The sequence below is a fragment of the Dipodomys ordii genome, unplaced genomic scaffold, assembly GCF_000151885.1.
Source record: "Dipodomys ordii isolate 6190 unplaced genomic scaffold, Dord_2.0 Scaffold205, whole genome shotgun sequence".
Taxonomy (NCBI): domain Eukaryota; kingdom Metazoa; phylum Chordata; class Mammalia; order Rodentia; family Heteromyidae; genus Dipodomys; species Dipodomys ordii.
Genome location: NW_012267421.1, coordinates 2765602 through 2791729, shown reverse-complemented (window position 1 = coordinate 2791729; position 26128 = coordinate 2765602). Strand labels below are relative to the sequence as shown.

Sequence of the window (26128 nt, the reverse complement as noted above, 5' to 3'; positions counted from 1 at the left end):
CTTGTGCTTGAGGAAACTTAACTGTGTACTCAGTAGTGCAGTGTTCCATGGGACGGTGAGATTGGTGATTTTTTTTTTTTTTTTTGCGTTGTGCCTGTTGTATTTAAAAACGAATAAGGTTTATTGTAAAAATTTAAGTAAAAAGTAGTATTGTCTTTCTACTTCTAGTCCTGTGGCATAAGCCACCAAATGATTTTTACTTTGAGTTCCACTTTGGTGTTGCTTCCAGTCTTCCCCTTCTAATGGCTCCTGTATGGTGTTTGGCAAATAAGAGTCACTGATATTTTGCTGAGTGAGTATGAAGTTGATGCTCAGTGTCTGCCCCGCCTGTGCTAGGTACTTGTTTCTAAACCCAGTGTCCTGTCAGTGGCTCACGCCTGTAATCCTAGCTATTCAGGAGACAGATCTAAGGATTGCGGTGCAAAGCCAACGTGGGTGGGAAAGTCCGTAAGACTCATATCTCCAATTAACCACCAGAAAACCAGAAGTGGCGCTGTGGCTCAAGTGGTAGAGCGCTAGCCTTGAGCTGAAGAGCTGAGGGGCAGTGCCCAGGCCCAGAATTAAAGCCCCATGACTGACAAACCAAAACCAAAATAAAAAAAACAAAACACCCAGTGTCCTCCCAGGCTGTCACTTCAGCCTAGTGCTCCACACCTTGTACTTTGGCATGCTTGTCTGTGGAGAGGCCTCTGTAAGGTAGGCATATTTCTTGATGCAGAATACTAACTTAAATTTCTGTTTTCTTACAGCTGCCTTTGCAGCCGTGTTGCACTGGTGAGATGATTTTTAAAAAAATGTATTTTGTTCATGTGTTTAAAATTTCCCATAGCTCTTACCCATCTGTTTGAAGAATGAGTGTGTATGACATGTAACATAATTGTCTGGAAAAGTAGTTTAATTGATATATCAGGGTCAGAATGATATAATTTTTAATAAAAAAGATATTCATTATTAAAGAGGCTATATTTGATACTCTTAATTTGCTTAACATTAATATAGTATACATGTTGAGAGGAAGATTAATTTTTTTAATCTTCTGGATAGACATGAATTCATTAAACAGGCATTTCTGAAATGGTAACTCAATGACATTTACAATTTAATTTATATTTTATTATATCCACTCACTTTATCATTGCTCTGGTGCATTTTAATTTTAAAATTGGAATGTGTTTTCTTCTGAAGAGAAGTTTTGGTAGGAATGCTAAGACATAATGGGTGGAGAGCATACAGATACCTTGTGTTTTACTTCTGTTGCAAAGTTATCTGCCCATTTCTACATTTACTTTTGCTTTTAAAGTTGCACTCATAAGTTGATTTGCTATTGTGATTTTTCCAGGTGTCATATAACTCATCTCTTTGAAAATGACCGTCATTTTTCTCACCTCTCAACACTGGAACGGGAGATGGCTTTTCGCACTGAAATGGTTAGTTTTCATGTGGTATTTTATTGTAGCATGAAGGGATTTTTCCTTTCTTTCTGTTTTTGAGGAGAGTCTTGCTGTGTAGCTGAGGCTGGCCTCCAAATTGGTACTCTCTAGAAGGGTGGAACCATACATGTGTATCAACACATCCAGCAGGGGAATCCAAGATGTTTAAAGGCTTTTGTCATGGACATTTTCACAGGGTTTTTCGAAAGTAAAAGGAGTAGACAACTCTCCCCTACCTTCTTTCAGCTGAACACTTGACAACCACACTCTTCCTCAGCCCTGTAGTCATCACATGTTGAAGGAAATCTGGATGTTACAAGACAGACTTTGGTTCACCACAATACCATTGTCATACTTACAACCACCAGTATATATCTCAATATTATCAGATACAAATCAGTGTTTAAGTGACCTGATTGCCACATCAAAAAGTTGATGTGTCTAAATCAGGATCTAGTATCATCATGCTGCATTGACTTGACATATCGCTTAACTTGTTTAGTCTGAAAATGCCTGTTCTGCCATTTATTCATGAAGAATCTAGGGATTTTTGTTTTCTACAATTAGCTAGAGTAATTCACATTGTTTATTATGTTCTTCTGCCTTGAAAACTGATGGGTTCAGTTCCTGATAGCTGCAGATTTTACTTCCTTAGCAGGAACACTTGCACTTTTGGTGGTGGCATTGCCAGGAGCCACTGTCCTGCTTTCGGAAAGGTTGGTTTGAGCCATGGCTTTAGCAATAGTTTTGTCAGTCCTCCTTGGAGTCCAACCATCTAGGCTAGCTGCCTTGGCAGGATTGCCAGACGGTGATTATGTGTTCTGTTACTTTTTCTGCACTTATTGACTAATTATATAAAGAACTCCCCTAGTAATTGTTTAGTTTTTCTCCAAGGCACACTTCTTATGGAAAGACAGGAACTGCTTCTTTCTTTTCATTTGCCACTTGTCAGAAAAATGACCAGATCCTCTGGCATCTTGTAGTCAGAACCACTGGAATTGCTTCTGTTGTTAGCCCTGGTAATTGAATGGCTTTTTCATCCTGTTGTAGTGGCACGAGTTTCCTGGTTGGTACTGCCTTGGGTGCTAGCTCACTAATGTTCCTGCAGCCACCTTGCTTTCCAGCCCTGTGGAATGCATCCTTTCCAGACCCTGCACAGTCAGTATCCCAGGACCCTTAACATCCTTCAGAGCAAATCTGTGGGTTAATTTAGGCCCCATGATTTAGTTGCTCCACAGTCTTAAGTTATCGCTGCTGGACTGGCCATTGTGCCTAGTCCTCTTTAGTGAACAGAATTAGGTAAATTGTTTTTCAGAGAAAATGAATCCTCTGTTTATACAGTAAGCCCACCTTAGTATTAGACTTTTGCCCTTGTCACTTTTTAGGCAGGAGGGAGAGCGTTGGGCAGGGTATTCAGTGGCCCTGGTAGCCCTTGCCACATAGCACATCAAACTGAACTAGAGCTGACCCACAGCTGATCTACTGTGATGGAAAGTGATCTGAACAATTACATTGGGAATGAAATGTGTGCAGGCCAGTGTACAGTCTTCTTGACACTGAAGAGTGTTGTATGTAAATCTGGAGGAAAAATGACAGAGGCCATTTTGGGTTAAGAGGGAGCAGCTTTTTGGCTTGGGACATGTTTCTGATAACTGGAACATCTTAGCTCCATAATAAATCACTTTGTTATGAGGTAGGTTTTCCTTACACATTAGTGTGGATTATATAATTTTCTTAGATGAAATACATGACACTGAGTTTTATATGTATACATATTTAAGTGTTGAAACTTTTTGAAGCTTTTTTTCATTTAATTATTTCAGTTAAAATGAGGCTATTCTCAAATACGTATTTTTTTGCAACATAAGAATTTATCAGTGATCACAGCCTATGAAATTAACTGTAGCTATTACTTGCTTGAGTGCCTTGGTTTTTTTTTTATTTTAACTTTTTAAATTTTCACAGTGTCTGTAAATATTTCTTCATCTAAAAACCTAACCGTACATGGCTGTGTTGTAACTGGAGTGGCCTTGTTTCAGGGCCTGTATTACTCCTACTTCAAGACCATCGTGGAGGCGCCATCCTTTCTGAATGGGGTTTGGATGGTTATGAATGACAGACTCACTGAGTTCCCCCTCGTCATTAACACGTTGAAAAGGTTCAACCTTTATCCTGAGGTAGGCCACTTTGCCAGTGGTGATTTTTTTCTGTCACTTTTTATAAACTTCTTTGTATATTAAATGCTGAGTCTGAGTCTACATTGTAATTCAGCCAACCTTCCCTCCTTCCCTACTTTTCCTCCCTCCCTCCCTTCCTCCCTTCCTTCCCTCCTCCCCCCTTTCTCTTTCTCATTTTTTTTCCCAAAGAAAATTGTGTCTGGGAGGAATATGGAAGGTCACTGTGATTGTGGGAGTTTCAGGGGACTGTGTGGGAATCATGATTGTGGTGGTGGTGAGTGGTGGCGGGGTTGGACTGGGTGTACAGCTCGGAGGGGAAATGGCCCTCCTAGGAGGTCAGGGAGGAACATGGAGAGAACAGTCACATTTTGGCTTTTTGATTCCTGCCCTGACTTTGTTTTTACACATCCTAAACATTCTCCAGGGCCTTGATGAAATGGGTAGCTAGGCAGTGGCCCTGTGACTGACTTCTTCTCTGTCCCCTTCATGGCGTGCTATGGCACTGCAGTCCTCTGGCTGTGCCTATCTGGGCCTCTGCTCGGCGCTGTCCCTGTGGGCCCTCATTCATTTCCCACCCAGGAAGTGGAGTCTCCCTTCTATGTTCCCTAGGCCAAATGGATAACCAGGGTGTACACCTTCTCATGAAAGTATCATGCTGAGTACTTTTTGTGAGCATATCCAAAGTGACTTTATATGTGGAACAGGAGGTGTGTAGTTTTCTATAGTCTTCTGTTTTTGAAGGCTATTTATAATATCATTTGGGTACTGGTGGCCTAGGAGTCTGAGATCTAAGAATTGAGGCTCAAAACCAGCCCCAAGCAAACAAAACTGAGTACTTACCTCCAATTAACCAGCAAAAAACCAGAACTGGACCTACAGCTTAAGTGGTAGATCACCAGCAAAAAAGCCTAGCAAAAATGTTAGTTCACGCCCCAGTACCAGGGTGCATATGCACACATGTACACACACACACACACACACACACACAGTTTCTAACCCTCTTCCTGTGCCATCTCTGTGTCACTGCATCATTCTTTTTTTTTTGGGGGGGGGGTCTGGTTGTGGGGCCTGAACTCTGGGCCTGGGCGCTGTCCCTCAGCTCTTCAGCTCAAGGCTAGCGCTCTACCACTTGAGCCACAGCACCACTTCCAGCTTTTTTTCTTTTTGCTTGTATGGTGCTGAGGAATTGAACCCAGGGCCTCAGGCATGCAAGGCAAGCGCTCTACCACTGAGCCACCTTCCCAGCCCACACTGCATCATTCTTAATGTTTGCACTGATCTGCCATTGCTCTATAGTCCACCTTTTATGGAAATTGTGCTAGGTTCTACCTTATAGTATCTTTGTTTTATTATAAATAGGTCATCTTGGCCAGCTGGTACCGAATTTATACCAAAGTCATGGATTTGATTGGTATTCAAACTAAGATCTGTTGGACAGTCACCCGAGGAGAAGGCCTGAGTCCCATCGAGAGCTGTGAAGGTAATATCCTCAGTCCTATGCTGTAGCACAGTTTTCTCACTCTGCTTCAGTGATATGAACAACATTGTATTATGCTTATAGTTTTGGCAAGTCAGAAATCTGGGCAGCTACAAGGCTCATTTGTCTCTGTGATTTGAAGGCCTCTTCCAGGAAGACCTGCCTGGCTGGGCAGAGGGGGCTGAACCAGAGGCCACTTTACTCATTTTGTCCCTGAGGTTGAACTCAGATAGGACTGTCAGTTGTGCAGCTCATGAGGCCTTTCCTTGGGTATTGGGTTTTGAGTAACTGTCAGGTTGTGCGAATATGGATGAGGACTGTGCTGGGTGTGGCTAATGCCTTTCACAGAAGGCTCTTGGTTTTGCTTCTGCTTTGTGCTGTTGCTTTATAACTAGACTCAGAACAGGCCTAGACTCCATGTAGCTACCCTCCTCTCCTCAGCTCTCTGCACAGAGTGTCCTGCCTTTATATGCCAACCAAGGCAGCCATTTGATTTATCTAATCATTTTCCAACTAGATTCCGTTTAATATGAATTGCAAGACATTTGTGGCTAGAACATATGTTTTGTTTATTTTTAAAGGATTGGGAGATCCTGCTTGCTTTTATGTTGCTGTAATTTTTATTTTAAATGGACTAATGATGGCCTTATTCTTCATATATGGCACATATTTAAGGTAAGCATATTTTAGTACACATTTATGATATACCATAATAATAGAAACAGTTCATACTTAATAGCCATTAATAATTTAATGTTCTATTTTACAACACTATTCCTAAAATATCTACTTGTAGTTATAAAATTATCTTGCATTTGCCTAATTTTTAACACACTTAAAATGGTTTCAGAGGCTTAAATATAGCATATGGTAAGGTTATTTATATAAGTTTTAGCTGTTTGTTGGTATTTGGGCATAACCATTATGCATTATTTTCATGAAGACATAAGGGAAAACCACTTATTGCCAAATGATATTAATGGTATTAATGGCTCTTATCTTTCTAACATCAAGGAAGTCTGTTCTATATTAGTACTTATGTGACCTATTTACTGTTCAGCATTCCTAACACTGAAATGGACGTCTTAAAGGCCTTATGTTTTTTTGTTGACAATGTATCACACTGCCTTTGTCGCACTTCCTGATGCCTGGTAGTTCAGATGTAAGGGCATCTGGATTTGGTTTTCAAGTTGGGATAAGGTAAAAGTTTGAATTTGCCCTTCCCCCATTATCTTCTGTGTCATGGCACACAAGTTTCTCAAGAATCTGTTGTTGGTAGCTCAGAGTTGTGATACATAGCAGTTACTCTGTAAATGCTTCTCACCTAAGGAAGTGATCCAAGTAAAATACATCTCCATGTAGATTTAAAGATAGTTTGGTGCCAATATTTCTGACTTGAGTATAAGAAAGCTCTTTTAATTATTAAATTGAGAGAATAAACTGAATATGCCAAGTTTGAAAGGTGATGTGGAAAGGTCTCTTTATGCAACCAGACACATAGAAGCACCTATTTATCCTCTGGAGAAGGCCAGGCCTGCCTTGGGGGACAGGTTCTTTTGCTGAGGACTGCCATTGTTTGGGAGATTAGATTTCAAGTAACAGAAATTAAATTATGAAATAAAGTATCACTGCGAGACTGCTAACTTAGTTATGCTACTTTTTAACTGAAAGAATCTCTAAATACTTACCAAGTAATCCACACTGAGTCTAGGACTGGTATGGGGAACTTTGGCTTGTTGTCAGTATTGGCTATATGTGCATAATTGTGTAATCTCATTTCTTACTGTAGTTGTTGTGCTAAAAGAAGTGTGCAGTTAGGTCAGGTACACATGGTATTCATGTATGGAAATAGTAGTGAAAGTTTTTTGTAGAATTAGTGTATGCTAATAGACAGTTTTGAAATCTACTGTTTGAATGGCAAGAGGGAGCATGTAGGTCTTTCTTACTGGCTGTCCAGACTCTGCTCCCTGTATCAGGGCCACTGGGCACAGCTGGCTTTAACTGGCACCTGCTGCTCTGGCCCCTTCTTGCTGCCTGCATCATAGCATGTGTCTTTATTTTCCTAACTCTACCTTTGTAGTTGGTGGGCTTTTTCTGAACCCCAAATAATCTCTAGCCCTATCCAAAGGCAGCTCCGATGAAAGTGGAAAAGCAGATTCAGTTTCTCCCACTCTAGCTCCTGTTGTACAAAATACACAAGACATCAATGACCACAGGTCATTGACAGGGGAATTCTCTCCACTGCAGCCTGCTACTCTTATCTGCACTGGATACTAGTTGTGTCCCCTCAAGTCCATCCTGACACTACCCACCTGGAGATGGCATTAGATGCCCCAAGTGGAGGGCTCAGCCTCACAAGACTCCCCCAGTGCCAGTCCCAAGCCCCAAGTGACCAGCCCTGTGCGTCAGACTCCCTGTGGCTATAATGAGAGTCCCCAAGACCTCCTTTTGGGGTTTATCAGGTTGCTCACAAACCTCCATGAAACCTGCTTATGTCTACCAGTTTATTTTATGATGTGACAAACGATGCAGGTCAGAGAGACGTGGGAGGGGCCTGAGGTTGGTGTGGAACAGCCCTTCCCTCTTCCAGTGAACTGCTTCCAGAAACCTCTCTGTGGGTGTTCTCTCCATAGGTATCGATTCATCTATCACTGGCCATTGATGAACCATTTAGCCATGAGCCCCTCTTCCCTCCCTGGAGATGATGAAAAGTCCCAACCTTGTAACTGCTTCATCTTTCCTGTGACCATTCCCCAGCCTGAAGTCACCTTGGGGCTGCCAGCCACCAACCAGCTCATTAGAGTATAAAAGACTTGTCACTTTGGAGATGACACAGTATCACAGCACCTTCCCAGCACTCCCAGCAGAGCGTGGACGTGTGGGATATTGTGGGATGCGTTTTCCAGAAGCTCTGCCTCTTCCCTTGGTCTCTGGGGGCAGAGTGGGCAGTGGTGCTAGTATGCAACTCCTGGTGTGTGTATTATTCCTGCTCAGAGTTTCAGGCAAATAGACCTGGGAGAGAGGTGCCAGGTCAGGAATGTGAACTGTGAAGAGCATGACTGTGCATCAGCATTCCTCTGCCTCTGTGCCTGCCAGGCCTCACTTCTGCACAGGCTGTCCCCAGTGAGCCTGCAGGTGGGCCTGGACCTCATGTAGGGTTTTAATCAGGAGCTCAACACCTTAGGACATCCATTGGCAAGATCATAAGTCAGTCCAGTTAATGGGAATGTGGTGTGGACAGTATTAGTACCAGCCACAGCAGGACAGCCTCAGGCTCTGACTTCTCCACTGTGCATCTGGCATTGAGAAGGAGCTTTGAGAGGGAACGTAAGGCTCCTGGTTTATGTGAGCAGTCAGCATGTGGGGGCTGAGGTAAGATGAAGGGGAGAATGTGGCCCAGGCTCCCTCACGTGGGGACCTTAGCTGTGATAACTACATGGTGTGCACTGTCTGTCTGAGATGGCATCCACTGTCTACGATAGCATGAACTTTCTGTCTGCAGTGGTGCGCATTGTCACTGTCTGCGGTAGTGTGCATTGTCTATGATAGTTTTGCACTGTCTGCAGTGATGTATACTGCCTGTCTGCGATGGCATGCATTATGATGTTGTCCATTGTCTATCTGCAATGGTGTGCACTATCTGCAATGGTGTGCACATCTGTCTGATGTTATACACTGTGATGGCATGCACATCTGTGCAATGACATGCATGCAAGTCTGTCTGCAGTGATTTGCACTGTCTGTAGTGGTATGCATGTTGGTCTGCAATGGCATGCACGTATGTCCTTGATGTTGTACACTGTCTGAGATGGCATGGACAGCTTTCTGTGATGGTGTTCATGTTTGTGATGGCATGCACATCTGTCTGGTGTGCACTGTCTATGATGGCATGAATGTCTATGATGGCATACATATCTGTCTGTGATGTTGTGCACGATCTGTGATGGTGCACATATCTTCGATGGCATACACATCTGTCTGTGGTGTACACTGTGCGATGGCATGAATGTCTATGATAGCATACACATCTGTCTGCAGTGGTGTGTATGTCTGTGATGGGGTGCATGTCAGATGGCATGCACATCTGTCTGTGACAGTGTGCACTGTCTGCAATGGCATGCATATTTATGATGACATGTACATCTGTCTGTGATGGTGTGCACTGTCTGCAATGGTATGCATGTCTGATGGTATGCACATCTGTGATGATGTGCACTGTGCAATTGCATGTACATCTGTCTGCAATGGAGTGTATGTCTGGCATGCACATCTGTCTGATGGCATGCATGTCTGATGGTATGTACATCTCTGATGGCATGCATGTCTGGTATGCACATCTGTTTGCAATGGTGTGTATATATGAGGGCGTGCACATCTGTCTAAGATGGCATGTACTATCTGTGATGGTGGGCACTGCCTGCAATGGCGTACATGTCTGTGTGCAAAGGTGTGTACATCTATAATCTTGATGTCTTCCTTCATGTGTCAATCACCTTCCATTGCTGTGACAAAAGTAACTTGCAAGGATGAAGGACTTTAAGTCTTTGCCTCACAGATTCAGACAGCTAGGGTTGCTGGCTTTGCCTCTTCAGGCCTGTGGCTGGACAGAAAATCTGGAGGAGATTGTGGTGGAGCGAAGCTGCTCCTCATGGTGGTCAGGTCTCCAGTACTCCCACGGCACACCCTCAACAACTTGACTTCCTTCTACCAGTACCCAACACCTCCTTCAGCACCACTCTCTGGTGGGCAAACTGTGGGCAGCACAGGACTTTGGGGATGTTAGAATCCAGACCCTGACTCCATCCCACTGGCTTTCCTTCACTGCCACTTTGTCTTGCTTAGTCCTTTTTCTTGGTTTACTTTCTTACTTTAGAGCATTTCTAGTAATTTTTGAGAGTGGTTAACAAGAGATATGTACTTATATAGCTTTGTTTATTTGAAAATGTTTTCATTTTGTCTTGATCTTTGGTTATAGGGATGAATTATGGATTCTAGACAGAAACCTGAGTAAAGAAATTACTTTTTTTCTAGCTGTGGTTTCTACCTTCTAGGTCAGATCTTTCTTGGTTAATTAACATTCCTAGGCTGTGATGATTGAGACCAAAGGAGAGAAAATAAGTTGTAATGAAATGTTTTATAGGGTAATAATGGGCTCAGAGTGGGAGATTAAAGGAGAATTGTTGTGAAGCTGTCAGTGGGGAAGGAGGGAGAAGGCCTATGTGAATTTAGGAGACACCATCTTGTGGGAATGGTTGCCAAGCGGCTGGAAGAATGTCTGCCTTTAGAAAGTATTTTTTTTGGTTGAAGTGAATGGATAAAATACTTTATCATGAACTTGTGTACATTTCTTGCTGCTTGTCCTGGTGGCCACTCTGCTTTTGCCCCCTTTTTTGAACAAACATTTACTCTTGCCTGTCTCTACTCAGTTCTCTTTTGCTTTATGGCATCTGTTCAGAAAGCCTGGCCATCTGCAGCTGTACTAGTCTGCAGAAGGTGCTTTTTTTTTTCCACATGTGGACTGAGCCAGCCCTAAGATGATGTCTTCATCTTCTGCCGTCTGTGCTTCTCTTATGAGCGTTGGTCACAGGAGGCTTAGAGTGGCTCCTTCACAATAGACAGCATTTAACATTGGTCTTATTTCTGGCTGTGTTACTGAAGGGCCTGAAAGTTGGATATGTCCATCCACCCCTTTTCATTTGGCTAAATGCTCTTTTTCTCTGTCCCCCGTTATCTTAGCCAAGGCACCCACGAAGGCACTCTGCGTCTCAGGCTTAGCTGTGAAACAGAAAAGAATCACTTGCATTATCAAGTGCTCACTTGATAATACAAGGTGTCCAACCTTTTTTTTTTAAAATATATTTTTATTGTGAAAATACTGTACAGAGGGGTTACAATTACATGGGCAAGATAATGAGCACATTTCTTTTCAAGCATTGTAGCCTCCTGCTTTGTTTCCCCTTCCCGTCCCTTCGTAACCTCCCCCCCCCCGGCCTCCCCCCACCAAAGTTGTAAAGTTCGTTTTTCGACATAACGGGTGTCCAACCTTTTTAAAGAAAAAATTTAATTTAAAGAAAAATCAAGCACTTACTGTTTATATGGGCTGAATTTTTGACTAACAACACGCTTTAAATAGACTGAATTGTACCATCTCCAACTTTTCCAGCTATGTGTTTTCCTGAATGTTCTATTAACTTGGCCTGTTAGCATATCTTTAATCAAACCCATTTGGTCTAACAGTTGCATATGAATATTTAAAAGATAAGCATTTCTGTTTAGTATGCATAAATTGATGGAAGATACTGGTTGAAAATATTGATATATTTTTTTTTCTCCAAGACCTGCTCCTTGTTCTGTCTTTGGTATTTAGCAAAGGACAGGAGCACTCAGGCTGTATTCTGTCCTGACACTGAAGTACATGTAGACACTATTACTTCTTCAGAGCACCTCTGGAGCTGGCTTTGCTTGTGTCTGGGGACACCCCAGCTTTGTCTCACCAGGCTTCCCTCAGCTCCCCCACCCCATCTGGTAGGGGAGCTCTTTCGCACCTTGTAGCCATGTCATTGTCCTTGTGTCTGTAGCAGCACAGCTGTGCACAGAGTTGGGGTGAGAGGAAGGACAGTGAAAAGGGGCTGCATGGAGGGGCAGCAAGGCTGGATTGTGAGAAGCATTTTGAACACTTTGCCATGGGTAGCTTTGAGTCTGAGGAATGGGCAGCCAGTGCAGAGTGTGTGAATAGTGGTAGTGTGGTTGGATTCTTTTATTTTTCATGGTGTTGAGCATGCTGTATAGTGGGGGGGGGTGGCCTAGAGAAAGGGGAGGCCTTACAGAGACTGTTGCAGGCCTCCAAGTAGAGTGGGGGAGGAGGACACTTAGCCTCCCATGGAGGAAGCAGACTCTAGGAAGGTCTGAGATGATCCAGTGGGGGCAGGGAGTGTTTGGACTGGAGCCATGCTGCAGTTAGTCCTTAGCCTTCCTAGAACCCAGCAGCCTGGAGGCTTGGTAGAGCAGCAGTTCCCTGACCTTTGCTGCAGAGAGCATAGGTGACATCAGGGGAGTTTGACAGCAGTGTTCTGAAATAGTGTTTGGTGTCTGCTGCAGACTGAGGATCATGGCAGCTGCCATGAATTGGAAAGTTCATGAGCTAGTAGGCTAAAGCTCCTTAGTACTGGTGGCTGGTGGGATAGGTGTTTTATTTGTTGCTGGTAACAGACTGGAGAGGATCTAATGGAGAATTATTTCCACCCTTCTTGATTCTCATTTCCTATCCATATCTCTATTTTTTTGTCCCCTTCCTGGAGTGCACTAATGATTCCATTTCATGGCTTCAGTGACCCCTCCCCATCAGCAAATCCCTTCTCCTCTGTAGAAGGAATGTTTTGATTACATGTATTGATTAGGAATAATTACTACTAATTAGAGAAATAATAAGATTCAGAGAGCTGTGAACAGCATACTCTCCTTGAAGCTGGGCACCCTTGGCTTAGGCCTATAATCCTACTTACTTAAGAGACTGAGATCTGAAGATCATGGTTCAAAGCCAGCCTGGGCAGACAAATTAGAGATTCTATCTCCAATTAGTTATCCCAAAACTAGAAGTAGATCTGTGGCTCAAGTGGTAGAACACTAGCCTTGAGAAAAAAGTTCAAGGATAGTAACCAGGTCCTTAGTGTAAGCCCCAGGAGTAGTATGCATGCACATGCATGGACACACACGTGTGCATGCATGGGTGTGCATGAGCGCATGCACACACACATGTTCCATATGTTTATAGAGAAAGATTTGGAAGGATAGACATATGCAGAGACACCACTGTCTCTTATGGGTACCGAGGATTGGAGAGGGCAAGAAGCAAGAAATCATGATTCAGAGGAAATTTTGTACTTTTTGTTTTGGCAGAAAAAATTTCAAACTATTAAATTTTGGTGTTTTAGCAACATTTAACTGTATTTTAACCCTTCTAATGTTGAGTCAGTGTGCTGCAGCTTTTCTATTGATGCAGATGTTGGGAGCCTGTCCCCGGAGCCTGCTATCTACACTGCTTCCTTTCTGCCTCTTTATCTGCTCTCTTCTTCTATGTTCTGCACTCGTCACTATTCCTTTGCTATTCCTCTGTTACCCATTCAGGCTGATAATGGGCAGAATGAAATTAGGCACTCCTACAGTTAGAGACCCAATTAATCTCAGTCAGTCCCTTACCCTCAGAGGCTCAGAAACCCTCTTGTCCTTCTATATGCCTCCTTCTAGGTCAGGTGTGTGCCAGACCCTAGGCCTGCAGGCCTTTAATGCTGTCTCTTTCTCATAACAGCAGATGGCTGTGCTGCTTGCTCTGTAGGGGAAGTGGAAACTCCACAAATTCCCATGCAGTCTGGGGCTGCTGGGGGTCCCAGCCCTGCCTGTCTCCTGCAGGTTGGGAGAGGGGACATGTGCTGACCACATTCATGCATCTCCAAGAGTAAAGAGTCAAGGCCTGTGATGGCCTCTCCCTCATTCCCTCTTAGCTCTGACCTCTGCTGGATAGAAAGAAGGATTTGAACAGAATAATAAAAAAGCAGCATGAGCTAAACTGAGCCAGAAGATCTCAAGGGTGAAGATGAGGGAAGTGATGGTTTGGCCTTAATTCCTCTACCCAAGCTGGTAAGGGGTAGGAGCAAATGGTGGATTCTGCTGTGGTGGGTTCTTAGCCATAGTGGCCAGCCTGGTTGTCACTTGGATATTTGTAACCAACTGAGGTTGTAGAATTTTACCTGTACACCAGTATATGCTGGTGTGTGTATGTGCTGTTCCTGGAAAACTGCAGAATTATAGCCCAGGGACAAGTGGGAGTAGTGGAACAAGTCTAATGTGCTTGTATGATTGTGTGTTTCTGAGAGAAGACAGTGTTGGCTTCCCACTTTTCCTAGTGTCTATCTTATGGAGCCCTTGTCTCTGCTTTCTCCATCCTTTCCTAATAGCAACAGGTATCCCAGGAAAAGAATTTGTGTAAAGTGGTAGAACACAGATAAATGCGTGGCACTAAAGAAAAAAGAGAAAGAAACAGCCGGTGTGTGATGTACAGTAATGTGACTGGAGAGTCCTCCATTCCTTCAGTCTGTTGTGCAGTAAAAGGTGATTGGTAAAGGATGAAATGTCTTTTGTCTAGTGATACTTTGAAGGAAGGAAACTGTTGTGTAAATCAGCACAGGAAGTTGTAGCATGGCAGAACTGGTTGTTGCTAGTAGAAACTACAATCATGTGCATTATTTTACTTTTAAGGACTGACCCTTCATCTCTGTTACTGAGTTACTTTTCTTTTCCTCTTTTCCAGTGGCAGCCGGTTAGGAGGCCTGGTTACTGTGTTGTGCTTCTTTTTCAATCATGGAGAGGTAGGTAGTGAACAAAATTGCCTTCAGAATCACCCCTGGATGATTTCTTCTTTAAACTTAATTTCTCTCTACTTGCTAAGAAAGCACTCTACTACTTGAGCCTGTCTCCAGCCCCCATTTGCTTTTATTACTTTCAGGGTAGGGTTTGCTTTGTGCTGACTGTTTGGACTGTGATCCTCCTGCTGTGCTTCCCCATGCCTCGAGGGGTGACAGGCTTATACCAGTGTCCCAGTACCTTTTCCCTGTAGCTGGAACAACAGCTGTGTGCCATCATGCTCAGCCACTGGTTGAAATGGAGTCTTAAATTCCATACCCAGCCTGCCTTCCACTGCGATCCTCCGATCTCTGCCTCCCACGTATCTAAGATTACAGGCCTGAGCCACCACACCCATTCTTACTCTTTTGATCCAAAGTTTAAATTATGGTGTTCACTTTAATTTCATTTTAATGTGTTATGTTATGTGGGATCTAGTTCTCACTGATCCGAAGAAATAGTGGTTCAATGGGACTTTCACATAGTTCCAGAACCATGAAAGCTCGTGTTTCAGGCATAACATACCTTTTCAGTGTATCCTGTTATCCTTTCAATCTGCCTTTGTTCCGTGGCTTTCTAGAGAGAACAGCATTGTGATGTGTGTACCCCTGCTTCTGGCTGCCTGGCTGGATCCTGCCTTTGCTGAAGTACCATGTGTGAGAGCACTGTCTTTTGCTCTCAGCATAGTTTCCTGTGTGTAAATGGGTATCTCACAGGACCCTATGAGATGACTTTAGATACAACTAAATTCCTGCATGCAGTGTGCCTAGAACAGTGTTTGGAGCAAGATAAGTAACTAGAATTGTTAGCTTGACTTATTCTTATTTGTTATAGATATTACTAACAGTTTAGTTCAAGTTAAATTCTAACCTAAATGCAAAGTGCCAATGAATTTCTTCTGAATTGATGATAATTGGCAATAAATGTCTAGTAACATCTCTCTTGTGACTTTTTCAGGAGGAAAAGGAAAAAGTCACTTTGTATAAAGTGACTCATATTCTTCATTGAGAGTCTTTAATGTTTGATTTTGTACATGTTACAAATCTCTTAGTGAATAATCACACACAAATTTCATTTGGCATAACTGATAGACTGTTTTAGTCTGTGAGTTACTAGTGGATCCTCGCACATGCACTTGGAATTTAGAGTCACAGGAATGTAAGCTCTGGCCTGGTAGATGACAGTGCCTCACAGTGTTGGCAACAACACAACTGTTTATTGGTGCAGTGAGCCAAGGAAAGTCTGTGGATGCACATTGTGTGGTGCACATCAGAACATTCTGTAGCACAGACTGTGAGCACGACTGAGGAAATGGGAAGTAGCTGTGGAATAATGGAAGAAGGGAACATTGTATGTTAGCAGTAAGATGTTGGAGGAAGGCGATGCTTGGCCATTTTGGAGCCAAGAGAGTTAGAAAGACCACTCACTGTCATGCACAAAGGCCCACTGTGTTACTCCCCCGTTCTCTGGGGCTGCTTATAATTTCTTAGATTTTTGACGCTCATTTATATGAGCACCATTTCTTTTCATTTTCTGACAGTGGGATTCAGATGATTCTGTTGTTGTTTTCGGCCGATTTTCTTTTCATAGTTTTCAGGTGGTTTATTTAAACAGAATATTCATTACTTTCTTAGGAAAAGATAACTAAATGTCATTACAGTGACAATTTTAGTTTTATTGAAGTAGCCAAATTACTGTATTTATATGTATTGAGCTTCAGAAGGTGGAACACTGGCATTTTTGTGTAAGGACATGCATTAGCGTAAGAGCATCGTCAGTTTGGGGTAAGATACTAGTGACAACTCATAATTGAAAGTTTGTAGATTTTCGCATATGCTTTGGCTTTCAGATGAGATTTTTCAGACCCTATTTCTTTTGAATTGTGAATCTGTGGCCTAAACAATACGGCATTTGGAAGAGGAGCAGGCACTCATGCCCTCTGTTCCTGTGGCTAGTGGCAAGTGTTGCGCTCTGTACTCTACATTTCTGTTGCTTATCAATTGGTACTGTGTGAGTGAAATCTTTATGTGCCCCAGATTGTGACTACCTATTTTTAAGTTCTATATTGACCACTTTTCCCTATGTTGTATCTAAGATAATATGCAATATACTTTTCAAATTTTCCTTTTCCCTTCCACATGGTTTTGCAAGAGAAAGCTTTGGCCTTGACGAAGATACTGTGAAAATGTAGCACGGATAGACAAAATCAAATTATTTAAAACAAAAATAGAAGGACTTCAAATCTGAAACTTGAAAATGCAGTAGTGGGCTATTAGTTGTCATAGTATTGGTCAGTGGTACTTTGGTTGTCATAGCAATGGTCAGTCATACTGAGTCACATGTTAGTAATAAAAATCTACAGGTGTCCTCATGGACTGAGAATCCATTAGAAGTTCATGTTAAGATGGAAGTTGATGGTTTTCGCTGCCTTTTCTTTTTTTATCAGATCTCCTCCTTTCCTTGCTGTAACATCAGATGTTGAAGCATGGATAGTGCTGCAGGACTTGCACTGTGCTGATGGACAAATGTCTATTAAGTACATAGAAAACTGAGGAAGGGGGAAGTGTAACAGGAAGGGGAAGAGAAAGAGGATGGGAAGGAAGGGAGGAAAGAAGGCTTTCTCTATTTCTCTTTCCTCCAGTATTTTACTGAAAGAAATTTAAAATGTACCAAATCGTAGGTGTGCTTTGTTGTTTACCAGCTTTAACATTTTGCCACACTTGGTTGTTTTCTGTCTCATACACCTGTGCACATGCTCTTGTACTTTGGACTTGTTGACATCCCTTGTATTGCTCGGTAGGTTGCTGAGATCCAAGGACATCAACCAACCTGCAACATCTCAGAATTTAACACTAGCTGTTAGACAGTATCTTCATATAGTCTGTATTCTAATTTCCAGTTATCCCAGTAAGTTCCATTTTGGTTTTGTTTTGGGTCAAGTTATCACTTTATCCTGAACATTGTAAAGATAGCATAGACATTTTTGAGAGGTCCAGGCCTGTTGTTTCCTACAGGTCCTTCTCTGTAGCCATTCTCATCCTCCAGATGGGGTCAGCGGGTCTGACCTCTCCTGTGACTGGGGGGCCTTGCATAAATGGAATCATTCTTTCTCTTGACATTGTTTTATGAGTGCTCATTTCAGGGTTCCCTCCACTAGCAAAGTACAACCACATGGGTTTCTTTTATATCCTCGTCAGTATTTATTTGGCAGTCAAATGTGGCAGTGTCTGCTCATGGTCTCACTTTGATTTCTCCTGATGATGTAGGCCACTTTTGTTTTGTTTTGTTTTGTTTTTTGGTTCGGTCATGGGGCCTGAACTCTGTGCCTGGGCACTGTACCTCAGCTCTTCAGCTCAAGGCTAGCGCTCTACCACTTGAGCCACCACGCCACTTCTGGCTTTTTTCTTTTTGCTTATGTGGTGCTGAGGAATCGAACCCAGGGCCTCAGGCATGCAAGGCAAATGTTCTACCACTGGGCCACCTTCCCAGCCCCTAAAAGCCACTTTTGTATTGCTTATCTGCTTTACATTTTAATGGTGGGAAGTGCCTACTGACATCCTTGCCCATTGCCCATTGAAGAGAATGCAAAATCTTTGGTCCATGGGGCTCTGATTTGTGCAGTTCTGTACTGGGTATCTTTTGTGAAGGTCTTTGTATGGCTGTAGCTGCCTTCTTGGGTTTTATTTTGCTTGTTTGTTGTTTGTTTGATGGACAGAAGCTTTTATCAGTGTTTAGTCCTTTTTGAGTCCTGATTTAAAAATCTGCCAACCACAAGACATAACGATCATCTCTTAAGTTCTCCTCTAGAAGTTTAATTGGCCTAGCTTTTGTGTGTCTGTCTGTGATCTGTCTAGACTTTTGTGTTTAGTCTGAAGTCAACTCAAGAGTCACCTTCTTCACTGTCCCAGTGTGGGTGTCCAGTTAACCCAATACCATTTCTTGAAAAGTCAGTGGTAGTTTGGTTATAGATAGGATGATGGTATATGTCTTGACTTTGTGTCTGGCCTCTCAGTTCTGGGTTTGTCTATATAAGTCTGTATCATACTTTCTTGAATGTTATAGCTTCCTAAGTTTGATGTCTTATACTGTGAGTCTCCAGTCTTCTTTAGCATCATCAGAGCTGTTCCAGGTCCTTTGTGCTTCCATAAATGTAGAATCAGCTGTCTCTACTGCTTTGTCCTGCTGGGATTTTAAATGTGATTGCTTTGAATCCCTAAGTCAGCTTAAGGAAAATTGACATCCTAAATCTATCAAATCAAATCTTCTAATCCCTTACACATAGATATAGCTCTTCATTTGTTTCAGACTACTTCAGTTCTTCTCAGAAATGCTTTGTGTACTTTCATGCCTTTGTTAGAGTAATTCTAATGGACCTTGTTTGTTCATTCTTGATTCCTTTGATATATTCCTTCAACCTTTCAGTGCTTTCTTTGTGGCACAGTGTGTCCCAAAGTTGCCTTGTACTTTCTTGTCTCCAGATACTGACACAGTTGTTTTCTAAGCCATGGGTCCTATTAATGGGAAATGGTATTTAGAGACCCCAGCCTGGGCAATAACTTCCAATTCCTTAGACATGAATCATTTCTGTGTTCTGGAATCTTTGACTAGTTATGCTGAAGTAGATTGTGGATTGTTATAACCTGTCCTGCTGCTGGCAGTCGTTGCAAAGGAAATGGCTTGTTATACAGTAGATACCTGCGCTCCCATGCTCACTGCAGCACAGTTTGTACTGGTGTGGCTCATGGAGGAGTCTGTGGGCAGATGCTTCGTCCTGTGAGCCTTCTTCAGCCATGTTCTTGCTTCCCCTTTTCCGTGTTTTGCTGGTGGTAGAAAGTCCAGTAATGTGGTTTTGATACCCACTGGTGTGGGGAAAGCCCCCCTCGTTGTGCTTACAAGCAGCAGCTTGCACTTGAACTTCTCACTCAGCAGACACCGCAAGTGCATCACACTCTCAATGTTCCTTTTCAGTGCACCCGGGTCATGTGGACGCCCCCTCTCCGCGAGAGCTTCTCCTACCCATTCCTGGTTCTCCAGATGTTGCTTGTGACTCATATTCTCAGGTAACTGGGACCTGGGGTGTTAGGTTATGTTTTGCCTGAAGTAGATTCAGCTACAATTTCTTGTTTAGGTTATATAATGGAAAGGGTGGTGAGTCTGATCATGGTGTCTGCAAGCATATGTGGATATGACAGAATGAAACCCTCATGTACAACTCAAAGATGCTAATAAAAACTAAAATTTAAATGTCAGCATAATAAGTTAAGATGATCTTGTATATTGTGTTAGTAAAGTTATTTTACAAGTACAGCCTAAGTAGAAGAAATGTCTGTGCCTGCCCTTGGGCCTCCTTCCTTAGTGTCCATGGTGACTGCTGAAGGAGAATAAGTTGACTTTAGTTCCACATCTCTACTTTCCCAAGTCTTTCTGTTACCATTGCCGCCTTTTACAGACAATGGATGGAAGGTGTGCTAGACTTGAATCTTGTAAGATACAGTTTTATGGAGCCCATGTTCCAGAGCCATTATACTCAGGTGCAGTCACAGGTAATTTACCTTCCTACATTTGTTTAGCATCCCTGAGACGCAAAGCAGGGATAGAATTCTTGCTGGAAACTCAGGGACGGGTTAGACCTTGGGCAGCTGGCCTTTAGCTAGACTCAAACGTAGAGGGGCTCAGAACAGTTCCCCTTCCTACTGACAAGTACTGAGTTTGGTATGTTATCTTAGTACAGAGGGTAAAATAAAACAAAATTGAGCCCTTGAGAAAAATAGAGCATGGGATGGGGAGAGGATAGGAAGGGATGGAAAGGGGAAATAAAGGAGGAGGCTATAATGCTTAATAAGAAATGTACTCATTATCTTGCCTATGTAATTGTAATCCCTCTGTACAGTATTTTCACAATAAAAATTAAAAAAAGAATAAAGTACTGCTTTAAACCAAAAAAAGAAAAGAAAAGAAAAATAGAGCAATGCATGTTAAAAATCGGAAGCTTACCTTGTCCTGAGACCATGATGTAGTGTGCTGAATTTGGAAGAACTGTTGAGGTCTGTTATGCAATGCAAGCCATGTCCCTCTCTCAGAGGACCTTAGCCCTGCATGGCTCAGTCTTCCCAGTCATGAGCCCTACCTCTCTGAGGACCTCAGCCCTACCTGGCTCAGTCAGATCTTTACACGACCTTTCACAGGTGGCATGGGTGGTAGCTTATGCATTGAGAGGTTTTAAAGTCCTTCCAACTCCAGCCCTATTGCTGTCCATACATCCTCTATTCTAAGACTCCAAGCTCCTCTTCCATCTTCCCACAAGGTGAGCCTCTGAATGTATCACCTTTGGTTCTGCCCTTTGGTATTGGAGCTCCTTGAGAGATAGTTTCTTTTTGGACATTGCTTCCAGAAATGTTGTACCAAAAAGGCCTGAAGCCCAGTGCCAGTGACTCACACCTCTAATCCTAGCTACTCAGGTCGCTGAGATCTGAGGATCACAGTTCAAAGCCAGTCTGGGCAGGAAAGTCTGTGAGACTCTTATCTCCAATAAACCACCAGAAAACCGGAAGTGGTGCTGTGGCTCAGACGGTAGAGTGGTAGCTTTGAGCTGAAGAGCAGAGGGACAGCACCTAGGCCAAGAGTTCAAGCCCCATGACCGAAAAAAAAAAAAAAGCCTGGATTCACCTGTAGACACTGCTTTTCTGCATCTTTGTTTTCCAGCTCAGCTTTTTTCTCCAGTGTGATGCAGATACTAAACTGTTTCTCTTCTCCCTCTGCTCCCTGAGAGTAAACTTTTAATTTTCCTCTCACTGTTTCCTCTGATCTGACCTGGGAGCTGTGGGGATTGCTGCTCTAGTTGCTGAGCTCTGCCTCCTTTAACCCACATGGACTGCTGGAAGGCTGTTAGCTGAACTTACTTCTGTAAGTCAGAGGTATTGGCAGGCTCTCTTCCTGGGGAGAGAACCTCTCCTTTCTCAGCTTCCAGCCGCCGCTTGCATTTCTTGGCTCATGTGTCCTTCCATGAGGACAGCCAGTGATGGTCATCCTGTCAGTCCACTGTCTCCCCTGCTGTCCCTCCTCCACTTTGCATCTTTGTGACTATCTTGATTGCTCCCAGCGGCAGTCTGGAGTCTCTCTTCTTTAGGCAGGAAGTCCTTAGTGACATCAACCCCATTTGCACCACACTTTCCTGTGCCTCGCCACATAGTTCACTTAGCAGTTCAACTGCCTAGCTGGGAGAGATATCTTTGGGAGCCATTGTTCTCCACACAACGGGTGCTCAGTCTCAGGCCTCTAGGTTTTCTGTTGGTCTCCTTCCAGCTGCCTCTGGTGCTGGTTCCCTCAGCCTCCTAGGTCATTGTCACAGCTGCACCCGCCTACTCGCCTTGTTCTTGGCTGAAAAGTTTTATTCAGTCTTTACTCTCTCTAGGGTTTTCTCACCATTGTTGGATCTAATCCTTCTCTTGATTCCTTACCACATTCACAATCACCTTACCACTTCTTGCAGGTACTGCAAGGCTGTATTCCTTTTGGCAAGCTCTCTTCTTGCCAGGATGGCTACTGCTGTGGTCACTGTCCCTGGTCCTTAGGTATGGGGATGGTTTCCATTTTGTTGAAAGTGACAGCTGTGCTCCCAAGCTCAGTCTGTATAGCTGGGCAGCCACCTCTGCCTTTTTATGACTTATACAGACTTCCTGCCTTTCCGCTAAGGGGTCACAGCCTCTCCTGGGGTCCTCACCATCAGCTTCTGGCTCCTTTGCTTTGTGTGTGTGTGGGGGGGTTGTGGGGCTTGAACTCTAGGCCTGGGTGCTGTCTCTCAGCTCTTTTGCTCAAGGCAGGTGCTCTACCACTTGAGCCACAGCGCCACTCCCTGTTTTCTGGTGGTTTATTGGAGATAAGAGTCTCATAGACTTCCTACCTGGGCTGGCTTTGAACCGTGTTCCTCAGATCTCAGCCTCCTGAATAGTTAGGATTACAGGCATGAGCCACTGGTGCCCAGCTACTTCTGGCTCCTTTGGAAGAGCAACCATTTCTTTGTTCAGGGTTTCCTGTGGTGATCACCTTATAATTTTAAAGGAAGCAGAGATGAGTGGCTCAGGTCAGCCAAAGCACAGTCACTGGAGATTGAAATGCTGAGAAAACAGTCAGTCGTGAAAACAGAAGGACCGTCCCATCCTAACTTTATAAATCAGACCGCCACTTATCCTAACCATTTGTAAATAAGGTTAGCAGTACATTTTGCTTAAAAAGTTTGCTTTGTGCATTTTTGAATTCTACGTATTTTTAAAGATTCAATTTAATATGAGCCCTGAATTGTCTGATAACATAGCCTTCGTTTTCTTGTTCTTGGAACTATACATGTTCTCTGTCTATGACTGTGGTCATGGTGTGCATGTTCCTTGCCTGTGACTTGGGTCATGGTATATGTGTTCCTTGTCTGTCTGTGTCTTGGGTTGCAGTGTGTGTGTTCCTTGGCTGTGACTTGGGTCATGGTATATGTGTTCCTTTCCTGTCTGTGTCTTGGATTGTAGTGTGTATGTTTCTTGTCTGTGACTTAGACCATGGTATGTGTATTCCTTGCCTCTCTGTGTCTTGGGTTGAGGTGTGTGTGTGTATCTTGTCTGTTGCTTGAGTCATGGTATGTGTATTCCTGGTCTGTGTCTTGGGTCATGGTGAATATGTTCCCTATTTTGTGTCTTGGGTCATGTTGTATATGTTCCTAGTCTGTCTGTTTCTTGGGTCACAGTGTATATGTTTCTTGTCTGTGACTTGGGTCATGGTGTGTATGTTTTTTGTCTGTCTGTTTCTTGGGTTACAGTGTATATATTTCTTGACTTTGGGTCATGATGTTCCCTGTCTGTGTCTTGGGTCATATTGTTTTGTTCCTTGTCTATGTCTTGTTCATGGCCTGTGACTCGGGAACGTATATGGTGTGCGTGTTCCCTGTCTTGTGTCATGGTGTGCATGTTCCTGTCTTGTGTCATGTTGTGTGTGTTCCTTGTCTGTATCTTGTTTATGTGTATATTCCTTGTCTGTGACTTGGGACATACATGGTGTGTATGTTCCCTGTCTTGCGTCTTGGGTCGGGGTGTGTATGTTCCCTGTCTTGTGTCTTGGGTCATGGTGTGTATGTTCTTTGTCTATCTGTGTCTTTAGTCACAGCATACTGTCACAGCATCACAGGGTCCTGTATGTGGCAGGTGTGGTGGTGCTCACCTTTAATTCAGCACCCAGGGGCTTTGTGAGTTTGAGACCAGCATGGGCTGGCTACATAGCGAAACCCTGTCATGACAACAATGACCAAACAAAGGGCTCACTGGATTATAACTTAAAATTACTCATTGGCTAAACTGGCCAGGCTTCCAGTTATACAGAAATAATGAATACTTACTTCACATAGAAAATTGAGATTGAATGTCAGGAGGTATAATTCTGACCCACTGGTTCCTTTTATGTTCAGGGAGTTAGAACCACATCGTGTAAGACTCTTAATTTGCAGTTTGGAGCATGTTAGGCCATTTTGTGGTTAAGTTTACTGATAGTTATTTTATCTTTCAAGGGCTACAAAGCTTTACCGAGGAAGCCTGATTGCGCTCTGCATATCCAATGTGTTCTTCATGCTTCCATGGCAGTTTGCTCAGTTTGTACTTCTTACTCAGGTACCATGTTTATGTTCTTACATTGACTTAGCACAGTGGTTTTGATGTGAACTCAGTTGTATAATATTGTCACAGAAATAGTATATGTAGAATTACAAAACTTTTGCTTAATGCTTTTAAGAGAAGTTAGAGCAGCAAATGTGTGCGATTCATTATTAATGAATATTACTTATTTACTAGGAGCAGGTATTGAACTCAGATTTTAATTTCTTTGCTATTTATTGTTAATAGGCTTGGAGGATATGGAGGGCTGCAACTTTTAAATAAATGTTTCTCTTAAGTAAACTATTTCTTTTATGGATTTCTTTGTGTTTAATCCCTGAGGTAAAAACCTTTGGGCCCAACTCTCTCTTGTAGTATTCCAGTTAATGGAATGATAGCTATGTGTCTGTTGATGTCAACCAAACAACACTAGTGGAGCCTGGTGCAGTAGCCAGCACACAGGAACAAGCGTATTTTCACAGTCACATAGAGCCTAGTGCATATGGGAGGAGGAAGTCAGCCAGGATTTGTTACCTTTGTGAGTACATTTGTCGGATAAAAGGAAAACTAAAGCTTACTTTCTGTGTAAGTCATTCCAGTAAAGATAATCTTTATTCTTACAGATATTTGTTTAGTATGTGATTTTTATTTTTAACATACTTTCTCTTTAAATTTCAGATTGCATCCTTATTTGCAGTGCATGTCGTGGGGTACATTGATGTAGTTAAACTACGGAAGATCGTTTATATACACATGGTAATTCTTTTATCTTTTGCTTTCCGCTTGATCTGATTTTAAACTCCCAATCAAACTAGCTGTATAGAATTACAGTTAGTTTCATAGTGGATAAGTGTCATTTCAGCACTGTATGCTGTCAGTTGACTTTGTTTTACTAGGTCCCACAGAATATTTTAGTTTGGTCTTTTTATCTGATTGAGGCTGTGCCCCATTTTGAGTTTTTGGTTAGACATTCATAAAAGTGAAGCACAATGTGCTGGGTTTTGCATCTGTGGCGCCATCTGCTCACATGAAGTGAAGGATTGCTCATAGGCATCTCCTGCCTACATGTGGGACCCACAGGGACTAGAACCAGAGACCAGCAGTCATGTGGCTGAGCTGTAGTAGAGCTGGGAGCAGGCAAGACAAGCCTAGTGATCAGTGTCTGCACAGTGTCAGCCACATAGCAATGAAGATGGCAAGGACTAAAGAAAGAAGAAGAAACAAGTCTAGCAGGGCCTGTCAGGAGCCCACATGAGGGTAGAAGACTGAGGTGGAAGGTGGGAATGGGCAGAGTAGGGGGACAGGGAACTAGCTACTGGAGATTACAGAGGAGTGTGTATGTGGGTTTGCTGGAACGGCCTTGTGGGTTGGTGACTCAACTCAACTCAACTCAACTCAAGGTTGATGTTGATGAATGTTTGTCTCTTAGAAAACTTGTTTTTTTTTTCTGTCATTAACTCTTTAATATAAATTAGGTGGTTTCTTTTCCTAGTAATCTTAGTGCTATTATAATATGCCATTATTAGTTGTTTTTATTTATGTCATCTGATTTTGGTATAAGTGTAGTACTGACTTCATCAAATGAATTTGGTAGAGTTCCTTCTTCTATTTTATGGAATAGAAGTAGTAATAGTAACAGAAACAGTAAGAGAAATAATATTCTCTAAAATAAGCATAAGAAAATTGCACAATTGGTCTGAAGAGAACTTTATACTTACTATGATATGTGAGAAGACTTTTAAAAAAGAGAGCAATGTATGGTGCCTTTAAGACAAATACTACTCTAAGTGTATATTATTAAAGAAACTAATCTTAATAAAAATGTAGTCTTCAAAACTAAAGCTAATTCTAAAATTCACATTGGAATATATCCACACACACACATACATATGTAAATAAAATATGAAACTTCCAGATAATATGGATTATTTTTAAAGGTTTATAAATAATCTTGAATAGCTAAAGGAAATGACAATTTTGACTAACATAAGATTATAGAAAATAATTGTGATACAAAAATACTTC

The 26128-nt window shown here is 42.6% G+C and overlaps 1 protein-coding gene across 3 annotated transcripts in view; it reads left to right on the top strand.

The window, feature by feature from the left end:
* Window positions 1-679: 679 nt before the first annotated feature.
* Window positions 680-26128, top strand: part of Dpy19l1 (dpy-19-like 1 (C. elegans)) — a 47664-nt gene continuing 22215 nt past the window's right edge. For 2 of the 3 annotated variants that reach the window (XM_013035159.1, XM_013035158.1), the window contains exons 1-9: window positions 680-774; window positions 1340-1427; window positions 3470-3607; window positions 4967-5087; window positions 5666-5759; window positions 14389-14446; window positions 19449-19540; window positions 24022-24121; window positions 24782-24859. In XM_013035159.1, the coding sequence (XP_012890613.1) occupies window positions 713-774; window positions 1340-1427; window positions 3470-3607; window positions 4967-5087; window positions 5666-5759; window positions 14389-14446; window positions 19449-19540; window positions 24022-24121; window positions 24782-24859 (831 nt within the window). In that variant the 5' untranslated portion in view covers window positions 680-712. The remainder of the gene's footprint in view (window positions 775-1339; window positions 1428-3469; window positions 3608-4966; window positions 5088-5665; window positions 5760-14388; window positions 14447-19448; window positions 19541-24021; window positions 24122-24781; window positions 24860-26128) is intronic. The other variant, XM_013035160.1, reaches the window with a different exon arrangement.